Here is a 19,684-nt window from a genome sequence, read left to right as displayed (position 1 = left end):
TAATGAATCTTAACAGCTGTTTCAATTAAACAAGTTGGTTCTGTTCTATGATGTTCAATAGCATTAAAGTTACAAGGATTACCAACAGGGTGCAGCACTATTATTTCTTTTACATTTATGACAACAGCTAATTTGCAACCAAAAGGTGAGTGAGCGTAGCGAACGAACTTCAACCTGGAGGCGAGTTAGCGTAGCGAACGAGCTAACCTGAAGGCAAGTGAGCGCAGCGAACGAGCTCCAACCTGAACGAACTTCAACCTGGAGGCGAGTGAGCGTAGCGAACGAGCTAACCTGAAGGCAAGTGAGCGCAGCGAACGAGCTCCAACCTAAAGGTGAGTGAGCGTAGCAAACGAGCTCCAACCCAAAGGTGAGTGAGCGTAGCGAACGAACTTCAACCCAAAGGTGAGTGAGCGTAGCGAACGAACTTCAACCAGGACGTGATTGAGCGATGCGAACGAGATCATCTTGAAAATTAAACGTAACGGTACTTTCTTTCCATCGGTCTGTCTTAGGGGAAACCTATAACTTAGGCGATACGAAGTTCGCCGGGTCAGCTAGTATATATATATTTATATATATATATATTTATATATATATGTGTGTGTCCGTTAGCACGATAACTCGAGCAAAAATGATCTATTTAATCTATATTCTATTTAAATCAGGAATAAATGTTGTTTTTAAGTAGACATTTCAGTGTAAATCCAATCAGTCAAATAGAAATTCACTTAGTCTGCAGGTTTGCTGCGGCGGGGGTATTTATTCTTAAAGTGGCCTCAATTTTAATAAGCCATATCCTCAATCCATAGTTAAAGGTAACAAAGAAACGATTTGTGAGCAAAGAATTCTTTTTTACTTTCCCCCCCTGGCCCCTATACATGGTCCTGTACATATGGAGAAAGTATTTTTTGTCCAAATATTCTAGTTTGAGTTTTGAGTGTATATCCGTTTTGGGTTCCTCTGACTGGCCAAAAAAACCTGGTTAAAAATGTTTGGTTTTCAAAGTGATGTCTGTATGTGTGTGTGTGTATGTGTACAGAGCTAGCTACAGACACCGCCTGTAAACAGATTTTGATGAAATTTGCTATGTATGGGTACTAACCCATTGTATATCCAGGCGTTATTTATAATTTTTTTCCAAATTTTGATTTTAATGGTGAATAATCGTAACAGAAAAATTGATTTTTCATAAAAGTGGCATGAACGGTTTTGATAAAAAATGTAGTATGTTGTAGTTTTTAAATTCTGAACAAAATGGTATTAATCCCATTTCTGTAAAATTATGGTTCCAAAGTTATTGTAAATTAGGTAGCCCAATTAGGTAGTTATTGTAAATTAGGTTTTTTTATTTTCCCATCATAAACCCCCCCCCCCCAAAAAAATAAGATTTTTTTTAAAAGGCCGGTTTTGATTAAAATTTGTATGTTCATGCTCCTTTAAATTTGGAACAAAATGGTACAAATCCCATTTCCGTAAAAATTACGGTCCAAAGGTTATTGTAACTTATGATATATTTCCATAAAAACTCCATAAAATAAAAAAAATTTGATTTTAAGAAAAAGGTCGGTTTTGATTAAAATTAATGAGTTATGGTCCTTATAATTCTAAACAAAATGGTGCAACCCTCCATTGCTGTAACAGTTACAGTCCAAAAGTTGTTGCAACTGTTGTGATATTTCCCAATAAAATATCATAGTTACTGTTAGCGTTATTAAATGACGCGCAATGATGTGGATATGGAACATTTTATTGTCTATTATAGTTACTACACAACAGCACACACATGAAGTAACGAGGACATTACATAACCTCACAACCGACTCCGGACATAGGAAGAATAATACATTCATTCTTAGAAGAAGAAGAAGTCATATAGGCCTAAGTTACATAGACACTTGATAGCCTAAAGATTGGAGCATGTACTATATGACAAGAATATAAATTTATCCTCTCTAACACCACCCCTTAAATTTATATTCAGCAAAATATGTAAAACACACAGAAAAATTTACTAGGCCCCTAAACATGTTTCATTTTTGCTAGGTTTATGCATTTCAGAAAAGAATATGTTAGGCCCTAAACTAACTATGCCTAACAATTCCAAAATGTTGTACACAACTCTCATGTTTAACTTTTGTTAGGGGCTTGGTCAGAACATCTGCTAACATTTCTTCAGAAGGTAGATACTTAATACAAACAACCCCTGATTCAACATGTTGTCTCAAAAAGTGATACCTAATATCTATGTGCTTTGATCTAGCATTAGTTACAAAATTTTTTGTCAACTGAATAGCACCTTTGTTGTCACAATATACATCAAATGGGTTCAGAGCATTTTTTGGATCAATCTCTGAGATTAACTGTCTTAACCATAACAATTCTTGAACTGTAAATGACAATGCCATATACTCTGCCTCACAAGTGGACAATGCTACTGTTCTCTGTTTTTTGCTGAACCAAGATATTAAACTACCAGAACATTTTAACAAACAACCTGTAACAGAATATCTTTCATTTATTTTGTTTCCCCAATCTGCATCACAATAGGCTATTACATTTTTATTCTCTTCCCTTGAAAATTCCAATTTAAAATTAACAGACCCTTTTAAGTACCTAAAAATTCTTTTAACTGCTAACCAGTGTACCTTACTGTAAGAGTTATTGAATCTACTTAATAAGTTGGTAGCAAAAGAAATGTCTGGTCTTGTTATTTGTGACAAATACAGTAAACTACCGATAGCTTCTTGGTATGGAACACTCACCATGTCCGTCTCTTCGTCACTTACTGTCGTGAAGTCCAAACCTGGATCAAGTGGAGTAGTTACTGGCTTCGCTTCGCTCATACCGAATCTCTGTAGAACTTTCTTGGTGTAGTCTTCTTGAGAGATCCAAATTTTTCCAGCTTCTCTGTTTCGAGTGATGGTCATGCCGAGACAATGGTTGACAGGTCCAAGGTCTTTCATATCAAAGTGAGTCTTGAGAGTACTCTTCGTCTTTTCCATGGATTTCTTGTTGTTCGAGAAGAACAGCATGTCATCGACATATAGAGCAATAACTTGTAGGTTATTTCCTTGTCTTGAATAGTAAACACACGGATCAGCTTGAGATCTCGTAAAGTTCAATCCAGATAGCACTTCGTCTATTTTTCTGTTCCAATTTCTTCCAGCTTGCTTCAATCCGTAGACGGCTTTCTTCAATTTCCAAACGTTTCCATCCTTTGAAGTAGCGATCTCTTTGGGTGGTATGACATAGACGTCTTCATGAAGATCTCCGTACAAGTACGCTGTTGTCACATCCATGTGATCTATCTCCAAATCTTCTTTGGCTGCCAAGGATATGAGGTATCGTATGGATGAATATTTCACCACAGGTGAGAACGTTTCTTCGTAATTTATCCCTTTTATCTGGCTACATCCTTTGATTACCAGTCTCGCCTTGAGAGTTTCTTCTTGGTTTTCACATGCGGGCTTAATTTTTAGTACCCATTTAGTTTTCAATGGTTTTACACCTATAGGTAGGCTAGTTTCTTCAAAGGTTTTGTTTTTTATCAAGGAGTGTATTTCTTTGTCAATACTTTGTTGCCACTGTTTTGATCTTTCACCACTTAGGGCTTCTTCTATGGTGATTTCTGTATCATCATTTTTTTCACTGTAGTATATTACATGATCAGGCCAAGTTTTCGGTTTCTTCTGTCTAGCAGATCGTCGTGGTGCTTCACTTGGTACGTCTTCATTTTCAAAACCAAGAAAATCTTCATCATCAGTAGCTTCATCTTCATTTGGGAGATTATCTTCTGCATGATGTTCGTTCTCTTCAGATCCATCTTCACTTGACTCGATTTGTGCTGAAAGGTTTACGTTGTTCTCCTGAACTTGCTTATTTAACTTTTGACTGGTCTCAGGATCCTCTTCTTTTTGGTTTTCCAAAAATATTACATCCCTAGAGATTGTAATCTTGTTCGTCTTAGGGTCGAGAAGTCGATATCCCTTTGTTGATGCACAGTAGCCTACAAAAATAAATTTTTGTGACTTTGGGTCCCATTTCTTTCTTTGCGTTTTTGGTATCTGTACCATGGCTTTGCATCCAAATACTCTCAGGTGAGCTAGACTGGGCTTTCTCCCATGCCATATCTCATAAGGTGTTCTATCTCCAAGGATTGCTGAAGGCGAGCGGTTTGTTAAGTACACAGCTGAAGAAATAGCCTCAGCCCAATATATTTTAGGCAGGTTTGCATCAAACAACATTGTTCGAGCTTTTTCAACTAATGTTCTATTGGCTCGCTCCGCGACTCCATTTTGTTGAGGGGAGTAGGGAGTCGTAAGTTGGTGAACAATTCCTTCAGAAGAAAGATAGTTCTTCATTTCTTCATTGACGTATTCGCCACCATTATCCGATCTGATTTTCTTTATTTTCGCTCCCGTTTGTTTCTCGACCATGGCTTTGAAACTTTTGAAGATTTTTGTCACCTCAGATTTTTCTTTGAGAAAATACACATACATGAGTCTTGAGAAGTCATCAATGAATGTCAAGAAGTATCTTCGTCCGCCGACAGATGCAGTTTCCATAGGTCCACAGAGATCTGTATGTACAAGGTCTAGAATATTTTCAGAGTACATTTTGCTCCGTTTGAAAGGTAAACGTGTCTGTTTTCCCATTATGCAAAGCTCGCATGGATCTTCCACTACAATATTGTCGTCTAAGCCTGTGGATATTTTAGACAGCTTTAACATACCTTTCCGGTTCAGATGGCCTAATCTACGATGCCATAAAATACCTTTATTCTCAGAATAAAAACAGTTTTTTATTTCTGTTGTATTCATACAATAAATTCCATTTTTTAGATGAGCTGTTGCAACTAAATTACCTGTCTCATTATTATGAACATAACCCCCACTTTTGTCAAAGGTTACAGTGTGTCCCTTCTTAACTATCTTACTCACTGATAGTAGGTTAACTGCCGAACTTGGTATGTGAAAAACATCATTGGCTTCTACGTCTACAACTTCACTACCATTATATAGCTCAAGATCTACAGTGCCAGAACTAACTGCAACTAGATCTGAACCATCTGCTGAAACTATTGTACAGCTATTTGGTTTTAGATTGCTAAGCTTATTTACATCGTTTGTAATGTGCGTGGACGCACATGAATCCAAGTACCATAAACCTTCATTATGGGTACGCCGATGACTGTCTACAGCCAGAAAAGCATTTTTCTTACTTGTATCATGGCTATTTTCATGTTTGTACTCATTAGGCCTACTTTTATTGGGCCTATCTGAAAATCTAGATTCATTAGGTCTAAACCTACTGTTTTGGTTAGGCCTATTTGATTTATTGTTACTACCATTTAATTGAGGGCAATTCTTAGCTAGATGGTTAGGCTTATTGCACCTAAAACATTTTAGCGGTGTCGACTTATTAGACCTAAACTGTTTATTGGCATAAAGAGCAGATTCACCGGTCCAGTCCTCGGATTTCACATCCTGAAGGAGTTTTACTTTGATGGAATCACCAGTGATAGGTGTTCCCGAATTTTCTAATGCCATGATCATCGGTTTGTAGTGATCAGGCAAACCTGCGAGTAGCAAGGTACCAATCCACTCCTCACTAACGTTAAATTTCATTTCATTTAACTTAAAAGCTGTTGTTATGATTCTATCACAATAATCATCAATAGACTTACATTTTTCAAGCGTGGTTGTGACTAAGGTTTTTAGTAGGCCAACTTTCCTTGTTAAGCCAGAATCCTCAAAGGCCTTTTCCAGGGCGTTCCAAGCTTCTGCAGCCGTTCTAGTGTCTCTGATGTGAGAATAATTAATCTTATCCACAAATAAAACAATTCTTGAATGGGCTTTCTTGTCTTTTTTCTTCCAGTTGTCACTGATCGGGTCCGGTGGGGTTTCCTCTATGACATCCCAAAGGTCATCATGTACGAGATATGCCTTCATTGCAAATTTCCAAGTTGAGAAGTTTTCCCTCCCCTGTAGTTTTTCAACAATAGGTAGACCTGAAGAAGCACTCATTTTTTGTCGGTACTGTCTTCAGAACTATGAACAAAAGTCTCACGTAGTCGCACACGGCAAAACCTATGTGTAGGTTAGGATCAATCGTTACTCGCGAACCCGTGAACAAACTGATATCACAATGTTCCAGTTATTAATATCCATATCCACAAACGGCCTCTGGGCCCATAACCACTGTTAGGGTTATTAAATGACGCGCAATGATGTGGATATGGAACATTTTATTGTCTATTATAGTTACTACACAACAGCACACACATGAAGTAACGAGGACATTACATAACCTCACAACCGACTCCGGACATAGGAAGAATAATACATTCATTCTTAGAAGAAGAAGAAGTCATATAGGCCTAAGTTACATAGACACTTGATAGCCTAAAGATTGGAGCATGTACTATATGACAAGAATATAAATTTATCCTCTCTAACAGTTACTCCTACCCATGATAAATGTTATCAACAAGCTTATGGGAGAAAGTATGTGTCAGATTGCTGATACCATTTATTTTACCTTCCACCCTCTAGTTAGCTTTCAGACAAGCTTTCCACCATTTATTTTAGATGGTCCTATCCCGCCAAGCTCCTTACACTATACTTATATTTTTCATTAAGTGCAGAACCATTTGTTTCTATAGAGTCAGAGTCGTGGCACCTGTTGTCTTCTGGTCAGAACTGTCCACCGGCACGACACAAACACTCAGCTGTGGTCCATGACGACTCCATGTGGATCTACGGAGGAATGACTGATCTCAACGAGCGTTCTGACCTATGGAGGTTCAACATGGGTAATTATTTTTCTGTATGTGTCCTTATGCCATTTGTGTTTTTCACATGTTTTGTAAGGGAACGGTCTTGTAACCTTTTGGTTGATAGATAGTGCCAACTGGCATCTGAATTGAAAATGGAAAGGATGACTGATCAGTGATAGTGAACTATGATCACCAAGCATAATAGTAAAAGTAAGCATTAATGTATTTTTTTACAGTAAAACCCCTGAACGGCCGGATAAACCAACCTATTAATAAAACGATAATATGTATATGTAATAACAACGAGTGTAGGACTTTCGGCCTGGGGTGATTATGAGAAACTTACCCTCCGCAACAAACAATAGGGAACGTGGGTAGCTCTGAGTCTGCTGTCCCCAAAAGATTCCCTATAGGTAAATTGAAAAGATTTTGTGGGTAAGAGGGAAGTAGGGAAGGGGTGATATGGGGTGTTTGACACAGCAAGCTGGCCAAAAACTATGAATAGGATTAGGTACGGTACTTCCAAGAAGGACCTGAGCCCCAGAGCACTCCAGAGCAAGAGCAGGTATTAAATGGATTTAAATCTAAGTTTGGGCTAGTTTAGTTACAAACACCGTGCTAAAAGTTGTATATTTAAACAGTTTTTAACCAATTTTAACGACGATTTGACGACATATGTGTCACCTCAGTTCAAGATACAAAAACAGTGGATATGTATAAATTGACCATCATAATATTAGTTATAGATATTATAGTTTTGTATATACATTATAGCTTTTATAGATAGGCTATTGCAGAAGGTGGGGCCACCATCCGCCTATTGTCACTATAGCTTTCATAGATCACAAACGTTGACGAATTAGTCTCACTTAATATGATTTCAAGGCTTGTTTACATAAGAATCCATCCACTCAATAGTACAATAGTATATTACGTTACTAGTCCTGAAAATAAGTGTTTACCGGACGAGTGTGGTCGTTCCCGTGCGAGACGAAGTCGAGTACGGGATTACCATACGAATCCGGTACACACATTTTGGACAAGTTACGTACGATAATTTACGCCATACTAATAAATCTGTACAAATCCATATATATTTCCACCAACTAAAGGACTAAAAATCACTAGTCATAATCTCTAAGAGAGGTTATGTTTTTGTTTATAACCATTCATTGCCACCTAAATACAGTATAATCAGCTGATTGGTGTCCGGTAAAACTCATTACAGTACAGTAGTACGCAATGAAACCCCATTTGAATAAGCTGGCGGCAAACAGCTGTTTTCTGGACTAAATCCTTGCGTGGGAAGTTCGTCAAAATAATGTAGTGTGGCGTAAAAATATTATCCATACAACAGTAGGCTATATTATATTATTACAGTGATACAATCAAATTTTATGTAAACGGTTAAGGCCATTTACCAAATAAAAATATAGGCATATGGCATATCAAAATTAAGCTTAGAGTGTGTAGATTTTGCCGAAAAGTATTGATATGGACGAACTCCCTAAGGGCTCTGCCCCACAGGCTGATTTTCAAAAGGCTACGCCTTGCATGTTTTGGAAGTTATTATTTGATTAATTTAGTGAACAACAGCTGGCCAATGCAATCGAAAATATAGTTTGTTTGTTTACATTTTTGTTTACTTATTTTATTATTTACTTTTACGTTCTTAAAAGAGTCGCGGTGAATGGACAGTGAAGCTATTTATAGCGGTTTGTTACAAGTGATTAACTAAAAGTGTTCGAACCATGATGACTATGAGATTAACAAACCATGTATGTTGTTCGTTCCAAGAGGTTGTCACCGATCTCAGATCGCAATTTCATTGAAAAGTATTAAAGATGTCGCGAAAGAGAGCTGCGTGTTCAGGTACAACCTCGGCCAACCTTAGGACGTAAGGTATGAAGGTTCCACTGCCTTTAACATCCTTTCACATGAAAATTTCTCGAACTTGGGCCCTTTAAATGAAATATAAAGTCAAAGTTGATTAAATTAATTTAATGGTGGTTTCTGTTCACCCGTGAATTCACGGGTAGAACCTCTTGTTTCAGTTTAAAGTGTGAATTGTAGTTTAACAGCTGAATGTACATTCGTAGTACATTCATTCAGATAATTTAAACAAGAGACGTAGTATAAAAATAATGATAGGCCTACTTTAATTCAATTACAGTCTGGTGTAAGGTAAACAAAAAACTGCAGTGTTTAAAATAATGTTTACCTAAAAAAACTTCTGGTAGTGTCCTATTTACAAGCAAATACAAAGTGAAAGTAAATAACAATTTGTTATGTAAAAACCAGATAAAAACTAAGTATAAAATACGAAATTAAAAACTAAACCAATGTAACAAGAGACAAGTATGTTATAAAAATGCGTTTAAAATATAATCCTATATATTAATTAACAGTCTGGTGTATTGGTACAACAAAATATTAAAATTAAACTTGTAACTGCAGTGTTTAAATGATCAATTACCGTACTAAAAAAAGGCTTCTAGTGATGTAGATATTTACAATCAATAAAATAAATTTACAGTTTGTTATATACAAAATCAGAAAATTAAGTTGGATGGAATTAAATGCCCCTATGCATTTCATTCAACAATTAATTAATGTAATTTGCAATTTAATAATTGGAACACACAATTCAACATTGTGCATTTCCAACAAAAATTATGTTGGATGGAATTAAATGTACTGTTGTTATTAGGTGAAATAACACAGAACAAGTAAGTATCAAAATTAAACTTTTACGGCCAAAATTTAGCGTACGCAGCCAACGAAATAAAGAATTCAAGTTAAAATTACTACAAGTATTTTGCATTTAAAGGTTTCGTAATACAGTAAAGTTAAATAGACACCTTCTAGTGATGAAATGCACTATTTTGTATTGTTTTACTACCTTACACAAACATCTGTTACTTTTATATTTAGTGTTCGCGGCCAACGAAATAAAGAATTCAAGTTCAAATTACTACAAGTATTTTACATATAAATGTTTCGTAATACAGTACTGTTAAATAGGTACCCTCTAGTGATGAAATGCACTATTTTTTATTGTTTAACTACTGTAAACGAACATCTGTTACATATTTAGCGTTCGCGGCCTAAGAAATAATGAATTCAAGTTCAAATAACTGCAAGTATTTTACATTTAAATTTGTCATAATACAGTACTAAAAACCACTATCATATACAGTATTAAAAGAAGCATAAAAGATTTATTATATGTAGTAAGAATTTGCGTATTTTTTAATCTAAAATTTTGAAACAAAAATAGGTTTATTTGGGGCGGATATCCACCACCCGTAGACACCATCACTTCCTGAGTCGTTAATGCCAAAGATTACAGCAGTATTCTAATACAATAGTAATGTATTTCCTAGAAGGTTGGCTCCAATGCTATTTGCCCTGTTTCCTGTGTCGACGACCCTGTCCACCACCCCACAGGTATTTCCGGGAGATTCCTGGGATTTAGTGGGTAAAGCGCAAGCTCAGGTCAGGTACCTACTCCCGAGAAACCTACCCTTTACACCACATAATAGGGGCAGCCCAGGCCGAGTCAGGGGCAGCGCAGGCCGAAAGTCCGTTTCCCAATAACAACTTGTGATTTGTTAAAAGTAGTTTTTAAGTCTCTTTTGGTAATCTACCAGCTCAACTGAGTAGTGAACATTCTAAAAATGTATCTGAACAAAACACACTGAACAGGAAACAGATAAACCGCGAGAACGCTCAAAATTCTGAGGCCGGATATTAGGGGTTCTACTGTAGCTGGTTTAATTTCTTGCCAATAAGGGTCTTTGTGTTATAACAAATTGCATACTAAATAATTTCATAATTTTCCAGTATCTAAGACTTGGACTTCTGTGAAGACAAAGGTGAATCCAGGGCCACTACACAGCCACGCCACGTGTAAGCTGCCGTCGTCCATGATAGTATTCGGAGGAGAAAGAGACGGCCAGCCACTTAACGAGCTGTGGAGATTTCATTTTGGTAATAATAAAACAATAAGATATTGTCTTGAACCAAACAAATCTATGTAAATTAAGGTTAGGCTATATTTTTCTACTATACAAGATCCTAATGCTGCTAATTTTGTGTTTGAAAACCATGAGTGTTTGAATAGCATGTTCATAGAATTGTACTTATAGAGTAAATGCAAAATATTACTATTGAAGTGTAGTTGTTAAAAAAAAGCCGATTAACTTGCTATGGTTTAAACCACAATAGCTTGTAGCAAAGCATATGTTGGAAAAGAAAATCTTCCCAAGCCAAAGCCATACTAAATGTAAAAATGTTACCTACTGGGATTCCAAATTTACCTATATATTAAAAAATTTTCTTTTCTGAGTTGGTTCGGCTTTTATATCCAACCGATTTTCATAATTTTAGTATTAAATAAGGTACACACAGATTTGCTATCAAGCATCGGCATTCATTTATCTGGCTTAACTTTTAAGAGTTATGCACAAAAGCAACTTCCTCCCTGTACATTTCCTATGGGAGATAAATTTGGTTTTTCTTTTACGAGTTTGTTATGGCTCTTCTACCCAACTGATATTCATATTTTTGGTCTTAAATTAAAGGGATGCACACACAGATTTGCATCACCATTCAAATGGTGATGAAATTACTACTGTATTACTCGATCAAAAAACATAAATTTTATTTTTTTCAAAGTCTTACTTAAATTAAAGACGTATTTCACCAGTTCTAATAAAATTATCCTATATGTTTGGGTCTACGAACCTTCAGTGAAAAACCAGCTTATATTTGAGCTATTGATTATTAAGATCAAACGTACTCTACATGGAGCACGCGATAATAATCATTATTATTTTAAGACTTATCTGCAATCAATTTATTGTACCTCCATTTTTATTTTCCTATTTTATATGTCTTGGTCTGAAAATACTCCTAGAAATACAGGCTTTCATTTGAGATATTGATCGTTTGAATCAGTTAAGTTCAAGATAAATTTACTGTATTACTCAATCAAAAAACATAAATTTGATTAGTTCTCTGATATGTAATTTCATTTTAGATATATTTACTAAATTATATTTTGATCTAAGAACCTTCAGTGAAATACCAGCTTTCATTTGAATTATTGGTTATTAAGATCGGACGTAGGCCTATCTAAAGCACGCTGCTGAATCACGAACATCCGGAATGCTCGGCTTGTCCAAATGCTCGGCTTCAATAAGCTTTCTCGAAGTTAGAACATAAACTTAAATGTATCATCTTGATCTTCAGAACATCGCTGTGATAAACTTGTGTAGGCAGATGTTTTAGGTTCTGTACGGTTACAAGCTAATGAAATCAAGAGTGAGGGAAATGAATACCGAGAGATCAAAATCAATGCATAGGTTAAGTAGATAATCTAATGTTCATACAGGTACGGAGAGCTGGGAGCGGTTACACACAGAAGGTATAAAGCCGCAGCCTAGGTCTGAGAGTGTTGCACTGACAGTATCAGATCTGCTACTGGGAGAGAGTGCTACGCAGAGAAGTTCGCCCCCTGTCCAGCGCAGACTGCGCGCGGGCGGCTCAGTCGACCGACGGTACCATAGGTGGAGCGGAGGTGGCTACGACGGATGTACCCCAGTGCGGAAACAACCCACGACGCCGACCGCAAACCTCAGTATACTGCGCGAGATCACCAAACTGTCTCAGATGAACCTGAGTAGACTGGGTCCCACCAAATGTAGCTACAGGTGAATTCATTTGCTGTGCAAACAACTTACCTATATAATTATTTTTAAATAATGTTTTAGAGTGAAATGTTGGCATATACCTTAAATAATCTGTCACTCATAGTCTTTTCACTGTGGTTATTTGAAGAGAGGAGTGCCCTAGTGATAATGCAATTTTATTGAATCTTGTTACTGTTCGTAAATCCTTGACACCTTCATATAGGGTGGATTTTCAAGAATTAAAGCTGAAGGTGATCTAATTATTTTAACCATCCTTAGAATGAATCTGCAGTTTTGGTGAATTTTAAGTTATCTAATAAACTGAATAAGAGGTTGAATATTTGTTGAATTTCTAATATTCATCCCGATATAAATAGTACATTTTAGGTGCCAGCATACAAGGTAAAAATATATATTCTTATTTTGTTCTCTTTCTAAAATATTATATGGGCAAAGCTCTGAGGATGGACTTCCAACACACATATAGGCAGTAAAAGCTTTCACTTGATACGAAATAGTATATTACGTTACTAGTCCTGAAAATAAGTGTTTACCGGACGAGTGTGGTCGTTCCCGTGCGAGACGAAGTCAAGTACGGGATTACCATACGAGTCCGGTACACACATTTTGGACGAGTTACGTACGATAGTTTACGCCATACTACTTAATTCGTACAAATCCGTATATATTTCCACCAACTAAAGGACTAAACATCACCAGCCATAACCTCTAAGAGAGGTTATGTTTTTGTTTATAACCAATCATTGCCATCTAAATACAGTATAATCAGCTGATTGGTGTCCGGTAAAACTCATTGCAGAACAGTATTACGCAATGAAACCCCATTTGAATAAGCTGGCGGCAAACAGCTGTTTTCTGGACTAAATGCTTGCGTGGGAAGTTCGTCAAAATAATGTAGTGTGGCGTAATAAGTAATTACAGTTTAAATTAAAGGGTATAGAAAAACATCCACAGAAATCAATATGTTTAACAATATCATAAGGATATAATATGATATAGAGAGCTCATACCTACTTAAGGGTTAAGTAGTTTAGTATTTATTGGTTTGATCAGTCCCTTGTGTTTTTCAGTGTTCTGAGTAGCAATGAGAGCATCGGATCAGACAGTTCTACAGGGGAGATGGTCAAGTCACAGAGTGTAAACCTGATAGCTCGGACACTCGCCTCTCCTTGCGTGACCACCCCTCATGTGACCTCAGTGCTTCCACGAGACCCCGTGTCTGTGCCGAACTTCACCTCCCTCGCCTCCTGTACACTCACTCCAGTTGAGGTGACAAAACTCGTCTACCTGGACGACGAAGAAGCTCCCATCCCCGGACCCAGACAAGACTTTTCTTCCATCCATCAACAGTTTAGGCCCAAAAACTCAAAAGGACTTCCCAAGTCAGCTTCCGTGCGGTTCGGGAATCCCCGCATTACTCCAGAGGAACCCTCGGATGAGACGTCGGACTACGCGAGTATAGAAACCATGAACAGAGTCACATACACCAAAGAAGGACCTTACAGTTTCTCCAACCCAAACTACATGGGTCCTGACATCAAAGAAATATTGAAGAAAGAAGAATACGTCAAGGTTTTGAGCAGTCCACCTGACAGTGTTTTGGAAGATGCTTTCGGCCGCAGTAACAGTCGACAAGAGATGCTAGAAATGAAACCTGTTCCACCCAAGTCCCTGTCGATAGTTCCGCATCATTATAATCATCACGTAAATGAGAAGAGGAAGAAGAACTTTAGAGATAACCACCGAGCAAGCAGTGCTAGTCGAGCTGACAAAGATCCTGTCACATCTTTCAGTGTTTTTGTACTCGGAGGGAAAGAAACTGGGCAAGTCACTGTTTTCAAAAGACCACTTTCAGTTTGGAAGTTGATTCTGACTTCTGAAATTCATTGAAGCTTTGGAAGTAAGGAATCAGCCCATGAGTAGTTTGACGTTGTGTAAAGAACCCAAAATGTATTGAAGTTTTACTTACATATTTAAACTAACATTCCATCTTAATCTAAGTTTTACCTTGGAAGTCCTCAAAGCTCCTATATGAATGTCTGAATGATGAATATCACATTTTATTCAGTAATATATTGCTAAATCTCAGTTATATTGGCAGAATTCACCTTGATAATTTCAGTAATTCCAGTATTCATCTTAATACCATTTCTGAGTTCTGAAAAAAAATAGTCACCCTAATGTTTGTACCCTATATTATTTCAACCTGTAATTTATTTAAAAACTACTGTTATTCAGACAATATGTTTTACTTGGTAACATTTCCAACTATAGCCGCATGTTTTAGCCCTTATACAATCAATAGTTCTACAGTTGATAAACTTTAAAAACTTGTATTCTTGTGAATTAATTTTTCTTTTCCCTAGTTAAACATGACAAACTATACTGGTACTAGACTACTTATTTGAACTTCCCAATACCCTTTGTATATCAATCTGTTGCCAAAAATACCAAGTATCGGTAACCATCCTAAAGATTATCGTTTAACTTGATCATAACTCAACAGATCAGGGAATGTTGAAATAGCTGCCATTAGACTTGTAGTATGTAGTGTTAATTGTAGTTAGTGTCTTCTGTGATACATGTATTGCTCATTCCACATTTTATTAGTCGAGAAGTATATTTAGACCGCATCCAAATCCCCTACCTTCAACAAATAGTTTTCAAAGTTGCAATATTAATCATTTATTAGCTTACCTAAATAAATTTGAAAATATTATGAAATGAATCTACCATCTTGAACCTATGTTTTTAAACAGAAGTAAACCGCTTACAATATCAACAGTTGACAAATTTCTTTTCGTTATTCATTTATTTAAAACAATGAAATGAGGAATGAGGCAAAAAAGTCAATTCTGTGTTCATTAGTGTTTCAAGTATAAATATATAGGCTACATTTGTTTTTGTTTTCCAAGACATAGTGTAAGTTAAATGTTACCATTTGATACCAAAGTTTTTGACTGTTTATGTTTTATTTTGTGTTTAGTGTTAATTTATTAAAACACCAATTACAGTAGAGCTTTTAGGTAGTTTTTTTTAATTTAGTTTATTAGCTAGTGCTATTTTTTATCCTGTTTTGTTAAGTTGATGAAGTTGTTAGTATTTGAAGCTTTGCTTAAGTTTTTGTTTGTTTGATACCATCATTATGCAAAGTTGAACCATTGACTTTTGATCCATATTGACCAGGTTTAGCCAGTTTGAGTTGAATAGGTCTCTCGTATAGAGATGATTTCTCACAATTTATTATTGAGTCAGATTTTCCCTTCTAATTGATCATACAGTACTATGACAGTTTGCAGGGACACAAAATATGCTCTAATAAGTTATCTTTTAATTATAGCATTAATCGGAGGTGTAAAGAGAGAAAACAGTATTTCTTAGCTGCACATTCTGCTATTATTTAAATAAAATTATGACCTTGCAGCAAATTTTCCATAGAGACAGTCCCTATTTTTATTTTTTCAAACTGGCTACAACTAAGTGGGAAAATGGAATGTTTAAATCATGGTCAAGCATCTTTAGTCAAAGGTCAATTACATTTTAAATCGTAAATAACTTCAAAATAGGCTATGAAAAGATCAAGTGAAAAAATCCAATAGCTTATGAATTATAGAGTTTTCTACAAAATTATATATTTTTGCTGAAGAAAACGTTTAACAGATCTAGCAAGACTACAGTAGTCACAAAGTAGCTGATAAAAACCATTATTTAAATAGATTTAACTGAAGTGTGGTGGGGTGGGAAGAGAAATTTGGGGAAATTTTTCCTATTAAGGATTAGACATGGTGCTAGCACAAAATAGTTATTCTATTAAAAAGCTTAATACTATACAATTTGAAATTTTGACTTCATGTATCTTATACATAATTAAAGACTTAATGCCAGGTTCTAGATTGTTAATTGCAGTTAGGCTTGAGTAAAATATATATTTTTGCAAAATAGGTACACAAACGTCTGTGTGGATATCAAAGCCAGCTTTACAGTTGTCAAAATTTTGAATTCAACAACTCCTATTCGTATTGAGAGAAAGAATTATTTGAATTAATTGTGAAGTGTAAAGGTATAGAAACTTGTATGGTAAAATTTATTTTTGTCAGATTATAAAATCCTCACACCACCACCTTTTCACGCAAAATGTCAATTTTATTGGTCAACAATAGAGTTAGCCTTTTATTGACAAATTGTTTTTATAATTTTGACAACTAATATTGATTAATCAACTTTCATAAACCTGTATGATCTTGTTAATCCTTTTGCTTTATATTTTGGAATCTAGTTATTGTCAAAATTACTAGAAGTAAATTTATCTCTCGTCTTTCATTTTGAAACAGTTGTAAAAATTAAATTGAATAAATATTCGTAAGGAATATGGAGTTTATTGCATTAAAATAGTTAGAAAATATGAGAAATCCATTGATAGCATTTTTTTTAACCCAGCTTTGTTTTATCGAATGTCAATTTGTCTTAGAATAGGTCACTTTAGAGACTGGCATATTGAATACTGTAGTTATTCTATAAAAATGAGACGGTAAAGAAAAATGTATAAAGACTATAATAATTTATTTAGGTGTATTAAGTGTTTTGTAGCCTCGATTGATTTTTGAAGCTGGTCAGGGCCAATAACATGAAATGTGAATTTCAAGGAGTTCTATCCTAGTTGGAGTCGTTATGAATGGGTATTGAGATAGTTCTTTAAAAATATCAATTTATGGTATCTTTTATTTATCCGTGTGAAGCTAGTCAATGACATTTCTCGGTTATGACATTTTAAAGAATAGTCTTTAGATGAAGTAAAGTAACAAACTGCTTGATTTCTTAAATTATGTTGATAAAACATAATTTGTGTTTTTATTACCTAAGTTTTTTTAGTATTACATAAGACAAGTTTTTTTGAGGATAAAATTAACTTAGGAGTACAATAATGAAGCAGAAATGGATACACAATTAACTTAAGAAAAGAGTTCCAGGCAGTTGAAAGAACACAAAAGTTCACAACACTAACTTGATATTTTGCCCCTACAAGAGAAACAGAAGTAGAAATATAAATGAGAAAAAATGAATTAAAAATATGTTCTATAGGGTTGAAATATCAAGTTTATTGTGCTGGGAACTTGTTATGTGCTATCAAATGCCTGAGGCTCTCTTCTTAGGTAAGTTAGTTGTATCCATTCATTGTTGTTTGTATTATTCTTAAATGTTTCAACTGAATATAGTGTAACATAGGTCACGAGGGCCCAGGCTCTAGGGTGATGGGATTGCAAGCTTGCCTATATGAAAGAATCCATTCTGACACAAGAAACATAAACAGTAAAATATACACTATCACTTGAATATTTAAGAAAAAAGTATAATTTCTGGGTTCAGTGAGAGGTTTTTCTGTCTTTATTGTGGCACAATTATCTTTTCATCTTCCATTCAGGTCCTGCAAACACGATATTATTTTCAACATTTGAAAGCTTCAGTATAAAATAACAAATCAAAAATAGTTCACCATCAGGATTTCAATTGACAAAATCTATTTACTAGATATAGATGGGAGAACAAGTTAGTAGAACTGATCAAAGTAAGCATCTAAACTGAATGGGATATTCTATATGAATCTTTTTACTATTATTCAACAAGAAAATAAACCAACTCTCGTCCAATCATTTGCTCTTGATTGCCAAGTAAAAAGGCATGTTGGCCTAGTTATCTTTTAACAGGCACAATCTTTGTGGATATAATGATTGTATTGATAATTATAAATCTACAAACTATCTATCCGGCCAGAATCCATCCATTTCTCATCTAGTATTGTATTTGAGCTACTCAAGTAAGAACAACATTTAAGAAAAGAAATGTAAATAAAAATATTGTATCAAGTCCTATGCAGGATTTAACAAATTGTGAATACCGATTAAAATGAGCTCCAATATAGATAATTTGGTAATAACAATGTAGATAGTTACTTGTTTTGCATACTGTATTTAAACTAGTGTTTAAATGTTAATTGGACTTAACCTATTGTCTCTCCTTCATTTCAATATTGTTTACTCAACAATCTCTGTGCTCTGTATTACTCTTGGAGTGTTGCTGTCTGGTAGTCGGAAGACCAGTCCCCAATCCCACTCATCCCATGAGGCTTTGGCCATGTGATAAGACCATCACCTCTTGTTTGGAGCCTAGTTCTTATCTAGATGCCTGTTAATGGAAACAGGATAAGTCTGTTGCCAAATTTCCAAGAAATCATCACGGATATTGCTGCGATGACGTGAAATGCTCACAACATTACTGCTAGTACGTAAGTTATGACATTCAGTTTCAGTAATACATATTTAAAAATAAAGCAAATAACCGTGCAATCTAATTTCTATAATACGTTCGGATATTAGAACAGAAACATAAATAAATTACATCACTGGCCCGATGTGTAATCTTTGCTTAATGACTGTATCAGCTGGTTTTAAAGTTTTTTTGACAGTTCCATTTAAATAATAATACAAATTGTTTACTTTCAGGCCAGTAACATCATATGTTTATGATCCATACTGTTCCCTTTTGATCTAATATCCATGGTACTTTCGATATATTGTATTTTACGAATTTCTAACTTTTAATCGATGTTTGAGACTAGGACTATAAAGTTTTTACTTGTTAAGTAAATACTTTAATTCTACTGTTCATGCTAGGAAACTGTAGGTTTCTATTTTGCAGTCTACCTGAGGCATAAGAATATAAAACAAACAAATATACCATACCAAGACAGTTATTATCATTCTTAATTGTACGACTATTTGAGAAAAAAAAAATCATCCTACTTAGCAAGGATATGGGGATTGGAAGGGGGATTGTGAAAATGACTGATGAAGTTATGATCAACGCTTATATTTGACTGGACTTATGCTTAATATTTTATAAATTTGAAAATCAGCTGTATTTTAATTGTATAATTTTGGCAGTTGATTTATGTTGACTTTTTGTAAGTTTTCTAGAATAAAACAATGATGAAAATGTTACATTCAAAAAAGAATTGATTTTTTCTGTGATTTAGTTCGAAAGGTCTAATTTCCACAAAAGTTGAACCGTACAATGTTTAATTGTTTCTAAGTTTGATTTGTTTCGGTAATTAATCCTTTTACAGGAATTGAGAACAATTCTAATTTTATTACAACCAGAAGAATTGTAAAACATGGCGACCGTGACAGGACAA

General features: G+C 35.2%; 1 protein-coding gene across 1 annotated transcript in view; it reads left to right on the top strand.

Annotated features, from left to right (window-relative positions):
- The window catches only part of LOC129001942 (uncharacterized), a 69,228-nt gene extending 52,495 nt beyond the window's left edge, over window positions 1–16,733 (top strand). Inside the window, exons 5-8 of the mRNA XM_054429384.1 lie at window positions 6,665–6,814; window positions 10,625–10,771; window positions 12,177–12,495; window positions 13,566–16,733. Coding sequence (XP_054285359.1) covers window positions 6,665–6,814; window positions 10,625–10,771; window positions 12,177–12,495; window positions 13,566–14,385 — 1,436 coding nt within the window. The 3' untranslated portion in view covers window positions 14,386–16,733. The remainder of the gene's footprint in view (window positions 1–6,664; window positions 6,815–10,624; window positions 10,772–12,176; window positions 12,496–13,565) is intronic.
- Window positions 16,734–19,684: the final 2,951 nt, after the last annotated feature.

The sequence above is a fragment of the Macrosteles quadrilineatus genome, unplaced genomic scaffold (assembly GCF_028750875.1).
Source record: "Macrosteles quadrilineatus isolate MER2022 unplaced genomic scaffold, UCM_ALF_1.0 Scaffold_9__3_contigs__length_116548681, whole genome shotgun sequence".
Lineage (NCBI taxonomy): Eukaryota > Metazoa > Arthropoda > Insecta > Hemiptera > Cicadellidae > Macrosteles > Macrosteles quadrilineatus.
The sequence above is the reverse complement of the archived record's forward strand: the minus strand, read 5'-3'. Positions and strand labels throughout refer to the sequence as shown.